Raw genomic sequence first — 12276 nt, 5'->3', positions numbered from 1 at the left:
ACGACAAATCAATCTTAAAATCTTGAGGTCATTATTTGATGGTGTTTTAAAATGAATCACAGTACATCAGCAACACAGTAATACAATATAACAACTGGTCATAGGTTCCTCTGCCTCAGTTTACTTGGTGATGAACCCATGCTACAAAATGAGCAATACACAAGAAACCATCCACCAACTGTTACAGGTCTGTCTTTGATACGGTAACAGTGCCAGACAGCAGAACACACAGCTGGGCAGCAGAATCAATTTGAATACTTCTGCAGGTGCTTTCCACTGAGATCCACTCAGAAGTGAGGAGCTCCAGCTATTTCAAAACCTGGATTATTTATGCTTCACACAAGCAAACAACTTTCACCGAAAGCAAGGTTTGCACATTCCTTAAATCCATCCCATCTGCCAGGGTACTTTGCATGTTCTGACCACTACTTAAAATACTGCCAGTGCTATGTTTTAATGGAATTTGATGTAAAAGTCAGTTGTATCTGCATGTAACTTATCACTTAAGACTTTCCTCTCCCGTCCCTAAACTAGTAAAGATGCTCTGAAATTGCTGTAACAGTTTTACTTTACCCAAAAGCAATTAAAAAAGTTTTATTTTAGCAAAACCATTTCTATTATTCTACATGTGACAAGACAGAATAATTTAAAGTGTTATTTTCCTTTCTGTAAATATCAGTTTTCTTCTAAAAAACAATATTCAGAACCCTGCTTTAGTCTTTAGCTTTCAGCATTCCCACATTTCACCATGAAAACACACTAAGCCTTCTTTCATTTACAAACCTAGTCCTCCTTTCCCCAAAATCCAGCCAACAGAGACTGTAGCTAAAGCAGAATGGCACAGAAGCTGCATATGAGATCCTTCTCTGCTTCAAATACACTGTACTAAGGCAGTACTCATTATCACTTACCTCGGACAAAAACCACAGGATTAAAGTTAAAAATCCAGGGAAGCTAACTCTAAATTTGATGCGCACACACAAATGCCTCCAGTGTGATTGCAAGCCTAACACAAGTAAAATATATGGTGCAAACTGCTTTATTCACTACTATATTTCAATGTAGCTAGCTAAAGTATGCCTATCAAACAAAATCATCTGATGCAAGCAGTAAGTCCTAACGTAGTGAAAGCAGAATATTAGCAGTCAGCACTCTAATAGCGTCTGCCTAGAAAGGTCTAGGCAGACCTAAAAAATCCTAGAGAAAGGATTACAAGCAGAGGTAAGACCTCGTTGGCCTTAAATTTTGCTTTAGGCAATTGCATCACGTAATCCCATTCATAACTTTATTGAATCCAACAGGAAAGGTCACGTTTGCCCCTGCTATACTTAGTGGACTACCTTCAGGAGCCCTCATGTTCTGGTATATATGGCCAGACTGTGTTTCTCTTCCCATTCCACAATGACAACACCTCTGACTGATTTAGATGTCAACACAGGCTTTTCAATCTTCCTGTTGCTAAGGCAAGCAATAGTCCTACAGTTTTATGCATAAAATGCTATCCCACGAGCTTTTGTCCCCATGTGATCCCATCTGAACATGTATGACCATAAAAGCATGCAGTATTCCAGATGAAATCTAACCAGGACATTGTACAGTGGCATGAAATCTTCCCGAATTCAATTGAAAATTACTTCCTTTATGCATCTTCAGAAATTTGATTTTCAAAGCTACCCTAGACTGGTCCTTGCAAACATTTGTTACTGGTCCTCCAGCACAAAATGCTGCATGCTGCCATGTAATCTCATACTTTTTTATTCCAGTCCTCAAGATCATTTAGTCACTTCAACACAGTTGTATCAGCTACAGTAATTTTATGCCGATGTCACTTATGAGAAGATAAAAAAGGTTTGGCCACAAAACCAAAACCTGAGAAGTCTACTGATAACCTCCACTCCCACTTCATAATACTCCTCATTTCAGCAAAACTCCCCTCTTCTTCTCTTTAAACAATTTCCTACTATCTTGTAATTCTTGTCCTGGTATCTGTCATCTTAGTGGCACCACATGAAACATTTATTAAAATACAGACATGTAAGATTTACAGCATTGCTCCTAACAGCTAAATCTTGTTCCTACAGCAGATACAATTAAACAGCACCACATGTGACTATTAATCATTAGGGGTTAGTATCACGCACAGGAACAACCTCCAGTGACTACTAAGGTGGGGACACCTGAATGCCCTGACTTGCTGAGATTATAATCACTCACTTTGCAGGCTGGGTGGTGCAAATGACCTACCTACACAGCAGCAGGCAGTCAGCTGGAAAAGCCCATTAATGACCAGGGCACCAGATGTTGTCCAAGCTGATGCTGCAACCTTTCGCTTCCTACAATTCTGAATGTACCCACAGTTCATGCAAAAATTAAAAGGATATTTCAGCAAGTTAACAGCTTCCAGCCCAGATACTAAAAGCAAAGGATGTCCAAAGCACTAACCTAAGAGAGTTACTAACAATGAAGGTTTGAACCCCAAGAAATGACCTGGTATAGATTTGTTTTCTATCTTCATAAGGAAGACTAAGTAGTGAAAGCTGGCAATATTCTTGAAATCTTTCACGATCTTTACACATATGCACAAGGCGTAGTGGGAGACTTCAGCTGCAAACTAAAATCTGACTTTCAACTAACACAAATTATCTACGCAGGTAGCTACAGGCCTTGCACAGAGGAAAAGGGCATTACATGTATTGTATTAGTAATTAATGTATATGACAGAGATGATATACATCTACTGCATACACCATCTTTTTTACTATCCCTTTTTAACCCTCAGTCTCAGACCTTATATCTCTCTGTGTGCTCACAAGCCCTGGACTACTTACTGCTCTAGTAATGCTTTACTACAGCCCATGAGCCTTCATGGTCACTGTTGCTTACAAATGAATCTGCCCCTTCTTTGACAGGTGCTACTCATGCACTATTTCACCCTGCACAATATACCTACTTCATCAGTGTTCTGCTGCCTCATTTGTTTCCCCCCCACATCCTACCACATGAATCTGAGAATGACTGAGATGGTAAGGCTAACAATTAAAAAACTTCAGTAAGTATTTGGTGTTTGCTCAGGTCAGCTTGCATCTACAAAGATTAACAAGACTCCTGTGTACAAACATTCCTCTATTATCCCCAGAGCAAAGAATGGAGATTGAGGAAGGGGAGAAATTTGTCAAAGACCTCTAGATGAGTTTCTCATATGGGACAATTATCATCATCCTAAACTTGGGCCACTGGTCCTCCTCAAAGAATGTCTATCTAAACTAGAGAACAGTCGGTGCCTTCAGTTCAGACTGCAATCTGGGAAAAAAACTGGACTACAAGGAAGAATGTAGGTATAAAATGCACCTTGAAGAATTATGATTATGTTCAAGAAGCTTTTATTCTAAAATAGATCAATACTCCAATCCAGATTGTTATGACTACCTAGTGGCAGCCTGAGCTCTTCAGGAGGTCTGAAGTAATGGGTGCTGTTGCTTCCAAAGGTGCAGCCAGACCTCCAAATGATTGCTCTGCAGATATCAAGATGAAAACCTTTCTGAGCAAAGCCACAGATGTTGGCATGAGTGCTAATGGAGTGCACTCTAAGAGAGCTCCACCTTGAGATTCATAACATGACCACACATCTTCAGTTGACAAGAGGATGCATAACACTTCTTTACTGTCAGAGATGTGAGATCTTGCGAGAAAAAACAGGTGGCTTAAACTAGTGGTCCAAATAAAACTCATCTCAGGTGTGCAATGCAAGTAAACGTAACCAAGTATGCATTTTGCCTATTCTCCCAACAAGCAATGAATTGACATATAAGGGAATAAGTTTGTAGACAAGGGTGTCCTCACAAGGTATGAAAATACTGACTTCACGTAGCTCCGAGGCACTGAATTCCTAAGCAACGCCAATAATCTTATAAGGACTACACAAAAAGGGCCCGGGATAACACTGAAGATTATCAAGATGATAGCTAATAGAAATTGATCCTGGGTGGATTTTGAAGAGTCTGACAATTTTGATTCCCTTCATCATCAAAGAGATAGGGACCTGCAATACAACCAAGATGGCATAAACATGAAGTCAAGAACCTAGTCCACTTAAATAACAGCATCTAATGGAACTATTTTCAGTAAGGGCAACAGCAGGTTCTCCCCAGAGATGGCTGGAGTACCTGACAGTAGGTAGTACAGCAGTGGGATACAGTACTCCAAGAGAAACAGATATGGCAGAAAAGCTTTAATAGTATGAAACCAAAAGCCAAAATAGTTTTTAAAAGGCATGAGCAATCAGGGTCATGCATAATCTAACCATCTTTCCATTTGATTTACTCAAACCACAGTAGGTCATGTCCTTTATTTTCCTGTTTCATGGAATCAGGAAGGTGCCCCACAAGAAACCTCTGGGCACTTCCTTTCCAAAACCAAAGTGACTTCAGAGTATGTCCAAGACCTTGAAAGTGGCCTCAGAGATTTCCCTTCCAATCTCTCACCTTGAAGCAAATGTAACTGTTCTTAAAACTGTATCAGAAGATAGGCCATGGCAGGGCAATCTGATGCCAGCCTGATGTATCAAGCCCGAGTTCAGTTAACTTTCCAAGACATGAAGACAGTAAAATGTAATCTTGCAGCATATGGACAGAAATAATTGAATATCATGATTTCTGGCCTAAAATGTATACATCACTATGTCCAAGAATATAAAAGTTAAGTCCCAAACTTGTGTTTCCAATCACATTTGAAAGAGGACCGCAAGACAAGACTTCTACTTGAGCCAGGGCCAGCTGTCTGGCAGATGAACATGTTCTGACTCTCTACGCTAAAAACAGCTTATCTTCCTACTGAAGTACTACAGAGGACCTGTAAAGCACTACCTCTCTTCGCTCCAGAACCAGAAGAAAATTCTGTGTTTTGAATAGGGTTCCTGAGGTCCCCAGGAAATGGGGAAGGCAAGAGAGGGGACTAGAGCACAGCAAAATGAACTCTCAGAGCACACGTTTTCACCTTTGCTTTTGATTTTTTTTGAAGACTCACAGAAGCATTTTAGGCTTTTTCTAAGAGAGGAAGCAAGGTAATGAAGACAGACACAATAGAAACAAAGAGGAGAAAAGCAAAAAGAGAATGGCTCTCAATACATGCTTAAAGATGCTGAGAAGATGAAATAAGACTGAAGAAGCCAGGAAAGCTGACAGCCTGGGTTTGCTGCAACCTCTCTTTCTCCTACACTCAGGAGGACTGCTGCACAGAACTGAGTGAGAAAAGAATGACCCATCAAAAGGCATGATGTGAAGGAGCTAAATGTTTCTAAGGACAGGTGGGATTGAAAGAGTTCTCAGTGGCTCAGGTTCTCAGCTCTGTCATCAGTTAGACTCAGACTCCTGAAAGGCAGATCCAAGAATCAATCTTTTCCTTTGACAGCCCAGCGGCAAACAACCATGCAATGTTGCATGAAGCTGTTAGCATCCAAGCAGCTTAATCTGTTGCACCTGCACTCACCTGGGCAGATCCCTTGCACAAAACCAAACTCTGCAACATGCAAGAAAAACTTTACTCAAAAAGGATCTCTCCAGTGTCCTCTATATTCTGCATAATCTTACTAGGATGTATTTGCCAAAAATGCATGTTATTGCCATGTTTCAGCCACGGATAATTGTGGTGGGTTGACCCTGGTTGGTTCCAGGTGCCAACCAAAGACACTCTATCACTCCCCATCCTTCCTCACTGACCTTGGCATCTGCAGAGCTGTTTCTTTCATATATTCTCACTCGTCTCTTCTGGCTACAATGTTCTGTTGCTCAGGGTTTTTTTCCCCTTCCTAGATATGTTATCACAGAGGTTCTATCACTGTCGCTGATGGGCTCAGCCTTGGCCAGCGGTGGGTCTCTCTTGGCTCTGTCAGACACAGGGGAAGCTTCTAGCAGCTTCTCACAGAAACTACCCCTGTAGCACCCCAACTAGCAAAGCCTTGCCACACATACCCAATACAACAGCCTAAGGAATAAACCTGTTTTCAGTGAATGTGAGCACTGATACTTTGCTGCACATTTAGCTTGCTCCATCCTCCTCCAGGATTGGAAACTATTTTGTTTCCCTCTCCCTCTTCTGCTCCCATAATTTTCTCCACCAACAGCAAACACTAATATGAAAGATGTAAAGGTATGGATCATCTCCAGCCCCTCTGAGACTTGGAGCTTATAGTACATGCTCCTGGCAGAAGGTCTGGTGCAGGCTGTAAACCACTTCAGATTTTGAGAACTCTTCTAGTAGAACCACCATTCCCAGCTACTTTCCAGACACAGTCAAAAAAAGATCTAGCTGGACAGGAGATATACCAGGTTCTCTCAATGGAGTTAGGGAGGCCTCTCTGACGTGGAGCAATCCCTCCCAGCCAAGGACTTCCAAAAGAAATAAAACCAGCAGGCTGTACAGCACACGCTGTCCTTTGTCACATCCCTCTGCTGCACTTCGCAAGAAACCAGGACTCCAGTACAGGCCACTACAGAGAGCAGGGAGGTGAGTTGAGTGTGCAGAGGCCAGTGCCAGGTAAGACCTGGTTGCTTTGACAACACAGCATCACTAAAAATTCACAGGGTATCTTAAGACTGAGGTTACCAAGGATTTATATATGTTAAACACTTGACACACTGAACTCCTACCATATATGTAAATGAAAATTCGTAACTTATGTGGCTTTACTGTGTTTTTAAACATGAAATTTGCATCTTTATTTGCGTGAGTTAGGATGACGTTCACAGTGACTCAAACTACAAATTAAAAAAAATAAAGATAATAATTTTGCCTAACAAGTCAATTCCAGGCAGTGTCTAATTGATCACTAGACAAAGCAGAAAACCTGTCAAGGGTGACTCTGAGCATGCTTTAACTTCAAATTGCCCCTTCGGGGGACTAGTCTAGGCACACTAGCCAGCTGGGCTAGGGGCCAACGGCTACGTGAATATTTACTGCAATTAACTATACATAAAGGCAAGCTAATAATAGAGCCGGCCATACACATGCAAATTTTCATCACATATGAGATTTCCTAGTGCTGCTGAAGTGTTTGGTACACATACCTTGGGAGAATGTATCACCATTAAGAGAACCTACTGTATCCTGGGTAACTGGAGAAGTTGCCAAATTTCCACAATAGGTTTTTGAATTCACAATACATACATCTGAGTTTAAGGAAAAGAACAGCTTACACTTAACCTGTCTTAATCCGTATAGTATCAGTTTTCCACCTTCAGAGACACTTATCAACATCTGTGACATCAGCAATACCATTCCCCTTTTATGGTTTGAGAAATCAATTCAAAAAGATGAAGCAACTTGCTGAAAGGAGTCCACTGCCATAAAGGAACTATCCAGCATTTACCAAATAAACAACCTGTATTCAAGTCCCACAGAACATGTGCTGGTCACTCCATACTTCTGAAGCCTGTTTAGGCATCGTTGGTCTAAGCCATCAGTTTCCAAATGGGTGGGTATAGTCACTCATCGCAGCAGACATGCTAGTTCTGACAGCAAGCATTGCTATTGTTTTCATCAAGTCAGCACAGCACAACTGAAGCCTCTTTCTATGGTGACCACAGATCCCCTGTTCCAAACGTCAATTTCTGCATTTGGGGGACCCAAAGAGGGATTCCAAACATTCCAACATTTAATTTTTCAGTTTCAAATTAGTTTGCACCCTGTTTTTCTTTGTTTGTTTCTTTTAAAGGCTCTGCTGCCTTGAACTCTTCACAAATCTTCATGTTGTCTGGATTTCTGGTTCTTACAGGCTGCTGCTCAGAGGGAAAACCACCACCATTTTTTCTCTAATAACATTGTTTCCACAAGGAAACTGAAGATGCCTTACTAAATTCACCATCCTCTTCAAAAATTCAGCTGAAACTTTGCACCTTCTCTTTTAGCATCCAAGAGCAGTTTTCCAAGGTGTTCAGTGTCACTGCCTATACAAGGATTGATTGTGGGGCTTTAGTTTTGGCGTGTAGTTACAGTCAACGCACAAAAAACAAAGAGAAAAATAAACCTTTGAGGAAATGTGCTTTGATATGCTAAAAATCTTCTTTTTTAAAATGAAGACAATCATTATCAATAAAATACTTATTTATGGACTTTCATTCAATCTTTAAATGCTCTCGGGTGCTTTAGAAGCAAAACAAAATGATCATCAATTTATTGCTGTGTAAACTGAAGCACTGAAATCTCCAGTGATAAGCCTAACACCACAAATCCTAGGGAGCAAAAGCACTAGGAATAGAATGTAATATTCTACTCACCTACTCCACTATCTTTACCATGTGTGCAAGCTATTTTATACCCTTTTCACACTGAACTAGGTCCAGAAAGGGAAGGGCGGGGCAGGGGGAGAGAGAAAATGCATCAGAATGTAAGGTGGGGAAATAAAAATAGCTACATGATTCATGTTAGGTATTTCTGGACTGCTTCTCACCATAACATAGGATTTATGGATCTAAACAGAAGTTTGGATGAAATGATATTCAACTTTTTGCTATTGCAAACAGTGGAAAGAAGACTAGCGGGATAGGGAATTTGTTTTTCTTTCCTCATACAGACATTTTAAGAATTTAATAGTAGCAGTAGTAGCGTAGATATAAAATCACCTGCATGTGCTGAGAGCGGTGAATGAGGCCGAGGCAGAGCTGGAGACTGGCCATTGCCCATCAAACTCTTCCTGTTGCTTGTTCTACAACTGTGGGCAAAAGAGAGTAAAGAAGACATTAGAATCAGAAATACAGCATGTACCGCATATGGACATTTTGAGATTCTGCTACTTTGTTCCTTCACTTCTCAGTCTCCTATTAAAAATCAGAGCTATTGTTTTTGTAGGCATGTCCAGGAAGTCTACAATCATACTGGATACTGTCAAAGACAGCAGTTTCCAAAGAAAATGCACCATGGATACTTTTCAGGCTTGCAGGTTTGCGGTTCTGTGCAAAGACCAGGATTCCCCTGCAGAGTCATTTACAAAATGTTCTTCCCCAACTGCTGCTTGTTTCTCTGCTGTCCACTTTTTATAATACATAAAAATATACAAGCATAATATGAAAAACAGTCTCAAGCTTAGAATCACCATTCAGTGAGTGATTAAACCTATTTCTGCTGCAAGAACTGTAGCTCCAAACCACATGCCACAAAGAGCAATGATTTATCAATCTGAGAATGATACAATAATTATAAATCTAATTATTGAGATAAATTTCACATCTGTGCCTTTTGTCAATGGAACAGATGATGCCTGAGAAGATGAATGCATTTTTTTACTCACACATTTTTCATCTACAAAGCCACTAATTTCCCATATCGCAAGATCATTAGGCGAGATAAATAGTAAATTAACACATCTATTAGACTTGGGAAAGGAGATATTTTTCTTAAATACATCATAGGGCTTTTAAATATTTGTTGGTAGAAGTGCTTTTCTTTTTTTTTCCTCTTTCTACTATAATGAATATTCTCACAAACATAAAATCCCCAACACTGCAAACTTTCATGCGCAAGGAAAATAGTATCTTGAAGTCAAAGAGACTGTAAGTGTGTATAAACTTAAGTGCATATACTAATGTTTTTCTTCACTGCAATCACAATTTTTTTCCTGTAAAGTTTTAAGAAAACTCAAAATCACTAGAAAGGGAAAAATTCATACATAAAACCATTTGATTAACATTGTAGGTTCCAGTGGAGGCAGATTCAGATCCTATTTGTAGATGTCTCCAAAGATGAATTTTGTAACAGTACGATCTCTATATAACAGTCAGAAATCAAGACTGATTAGTCTTGATATGGTATAAATTGAATATAATGCAAAAGAAAGGGTGGAGTTTAATAGCATAAACAGTTATCTAATCCGAAGTAATACTGAAATGAAGGAAAAAAGCAAAACAAAGGCAGAGGAAATGTTGAGTATGAAAGCAGTATAGAAGATACCTGCAATATGCAAAAAAAAGTCAAACACTAAGACAAGTCTCCCTTGAAAAATGTTTTGTGAAGCAGCAAGAGCACCATTCCCAACTGTTTAATGGGTTCTTGCAAAGTTCATTTGCATGAATTGCACAATGAATTGCCATATCGCTTAATTATTATAATCAATTAAACAATGAGTTATGAGTATATCCTTATCATTACTACAAATCTATATAAGAAAGCATGAAATGATTACAAGATTCACATTTAGAGCACTGAAAATGTCAAAATTTAAGACAAACACTGCAATTTCTAAGCTGAACAAACAGGGAGAACTTTTTAAATGTGAAATTATCTACATGTGTTTTTAGGAATCTGTCTAGATTAAGCTCAGCTTTCTACAAGTATTTTTAACATACTCAGCACTTAATCTGCATTTTAAATTATGGAACTTGAGCAAATATTCCATATTTCATTAGACAACAATTTCAAAGTCGTATTGTTTTCCCCATCCCTCAATTTCGTCCAGCTGAAGAGACATATTCAATTCTTCTCTTATATAAGCATAGTCCGAATCATTCCTTTTGGCTTCATGCAATGTCACTGTATTTTTGGTAACTTTTCTTGTACCATACTATGACAAGCCTCACTTTATCCACTACACTTGTTTTTAAAAGCTTGAATAACTGTTCCTTTACAACTCTCCAATCTAAAACTGAACCCAGTAGAAACTTTTGGTTAGACATTCATTAAAGGACACACAGATTGCATCCATCCACAATGATGTGATGATATCACTACAGCATCTCTGATACAGGCTGGGGTTAAAAGACCTCATTACGTGACTTTAAAGCAGCTTTGCATGGCTAAAGTCTGGGACCTAAAAGATCACCAGACTTCTCACATGGAGGGAATACATTTTAAGCATCTAACCCCTGGAAGGGATTTGTTCTCAGCAAAACAAACATTACTTTCAAGAAATTCTAGGCACCCTTCACTGATTTTTCTGCAAAGGTGATTCCAGATACAGGTTTATCAGTATCATTTGCCCTTATCTGTAGAAAGTGAGAGTTTTATTACTTTTGCCAGAATTTCCTATGTAAATAAATTTTCCTTGTATTCACTCATTAAAAGTCAAACTTCACATTCTTCAGGTGAAGTTAGTGCAACACCTTTTACAAATCATTATCAAAGATACCTAATTCAAGCTACCTTGATTTTTTGGGGAAGTTATTTTAAAGAATTATTTCTGGGGAATATGATGGCATTATCAATATCAAAATCTTACATAGTGAGAAAACTTTCCCCCAGTTGCCATTTCAAAAAATATCTCTGCTGTTTGCTCAGATGTGGCTGCAGCTATATGAAGAATTTATCTTTTCTCACTTTCAAATGAAATGTTATTGAGAAATATAAAATAAAAAATATGAAGTCTGCTCTATTTGTCTTACCAGTAAGGTAAGATGTAACACACTGCATGGAAGGATAAATCCATCCTATCTTGCTGTAGCTTTGTTTTTTTAGTTCTGTTTCACGAAGATTTTGAAACCCTGTTAACTATCCTGTACAATCTGTGAAACACAACTCCTTCTCCAGAATAATGCTATTACAGAAAAGGCTCTTTGTGGGCGGGAAAAAAAAAATCTTCAGGGAACCCTGAAAGATGATCTAAGCTGCTGAAACATTGCAAATGGGAAGCAGAGTCACACGAAGGATGTATCAAAGCATTACTTACTGAGCAGTATTTAGCCTTCAAACAGCAATCTTCCAACACAAAACAAGCTCAGAAGTTAAAGCCATTCTGCAGACAAAATCGTCTTTCCTAGATATCTGAACACATCAAAAGTAACTTTCCCCATCTATTGTCTTCATAAAACTAATCTTATCCCATTCAGATCTGACAAGATAAACCAACTGATAAGACGCAGCCCTGAAAGAAAGCCTCTTTGTCTGAAGGAAAGTTATAGCAGTGCAGGAACAATCTACATGGATTGCAATTTAGGGAAACGTAAACCTCAAAATGCAATTCGCTAAGCCTTGGATTTCACGTTGTGATCAGGTTGCATGGCATAGAGGAGAGGCTAGCAAGCCAGGCAGCAGATACACCACATTAGCACACTGAAAACAAGGAGAAAGAAAAACATCTTTTTCCAAGGAGAACAGAGTAGGGGAGAAGAAAAAAAAAAACAAACACCCAGTCATGTTCAACAATAATTAAATTTTGGGCTGCACACAAAATTTGAATGGAATAGAAAGTGTACATTTTTTGCCCTCTGTCATCTTCTCTGCCCAAGGAAGATCCTTCCTGGACTTTAGTCTGTTGCCCACAACTTGAAGTGGCAGTCCTGGATGACTACCTAT

The 12276-nt window shown here is 39.2% G+C and overlaps 1 protein-coding gene across 4 annotated transcripts in view; it reads right to left on the bottom strand.

Moving 5' to 3' along the window:
* Positions 1 to 12276, bottom strand: part of MAST4 (microtubule associated serine/threonine kinase family member 4) — a 243741-nt gene that overhangs the window by 73557 nt on the left and 157908 nt on the right. For all 4 annotated transcript variants that reach the window (XM_074811703.1, XM_074811706.1, XM_074811704.1 and 1 more), the window contains one exon: positions 8616 to 8704. In XM_074811703.1, coding sequence (XP_074667804.1) covers positions 8616 to 8704 — 89 coding nt within the window. The remainder of the gene's footprint in view (positions 1 to 8615; positions 8705 to 12276) is intronic.

Source organism: Strix aluco, chromosome Z, assembly GCF_031877795.1.
Source record: "Strix aluco isolate bStrAlu1 chromosome Z, bStrAlu1.hap1, whole genome shotgun sequence".
Taxonomy (NCBI): domain Eukaryota; kingdom Metazoa; phylum Chordata; class Aves; order Strigiformes; family Strigidae; genus Strix; species Strix aluco.
The sequence above is the reverse complement of the archived record's forward strand: the minus strand, read 5'-3'. Positions and strand labels throughout refer to the sequence as shown.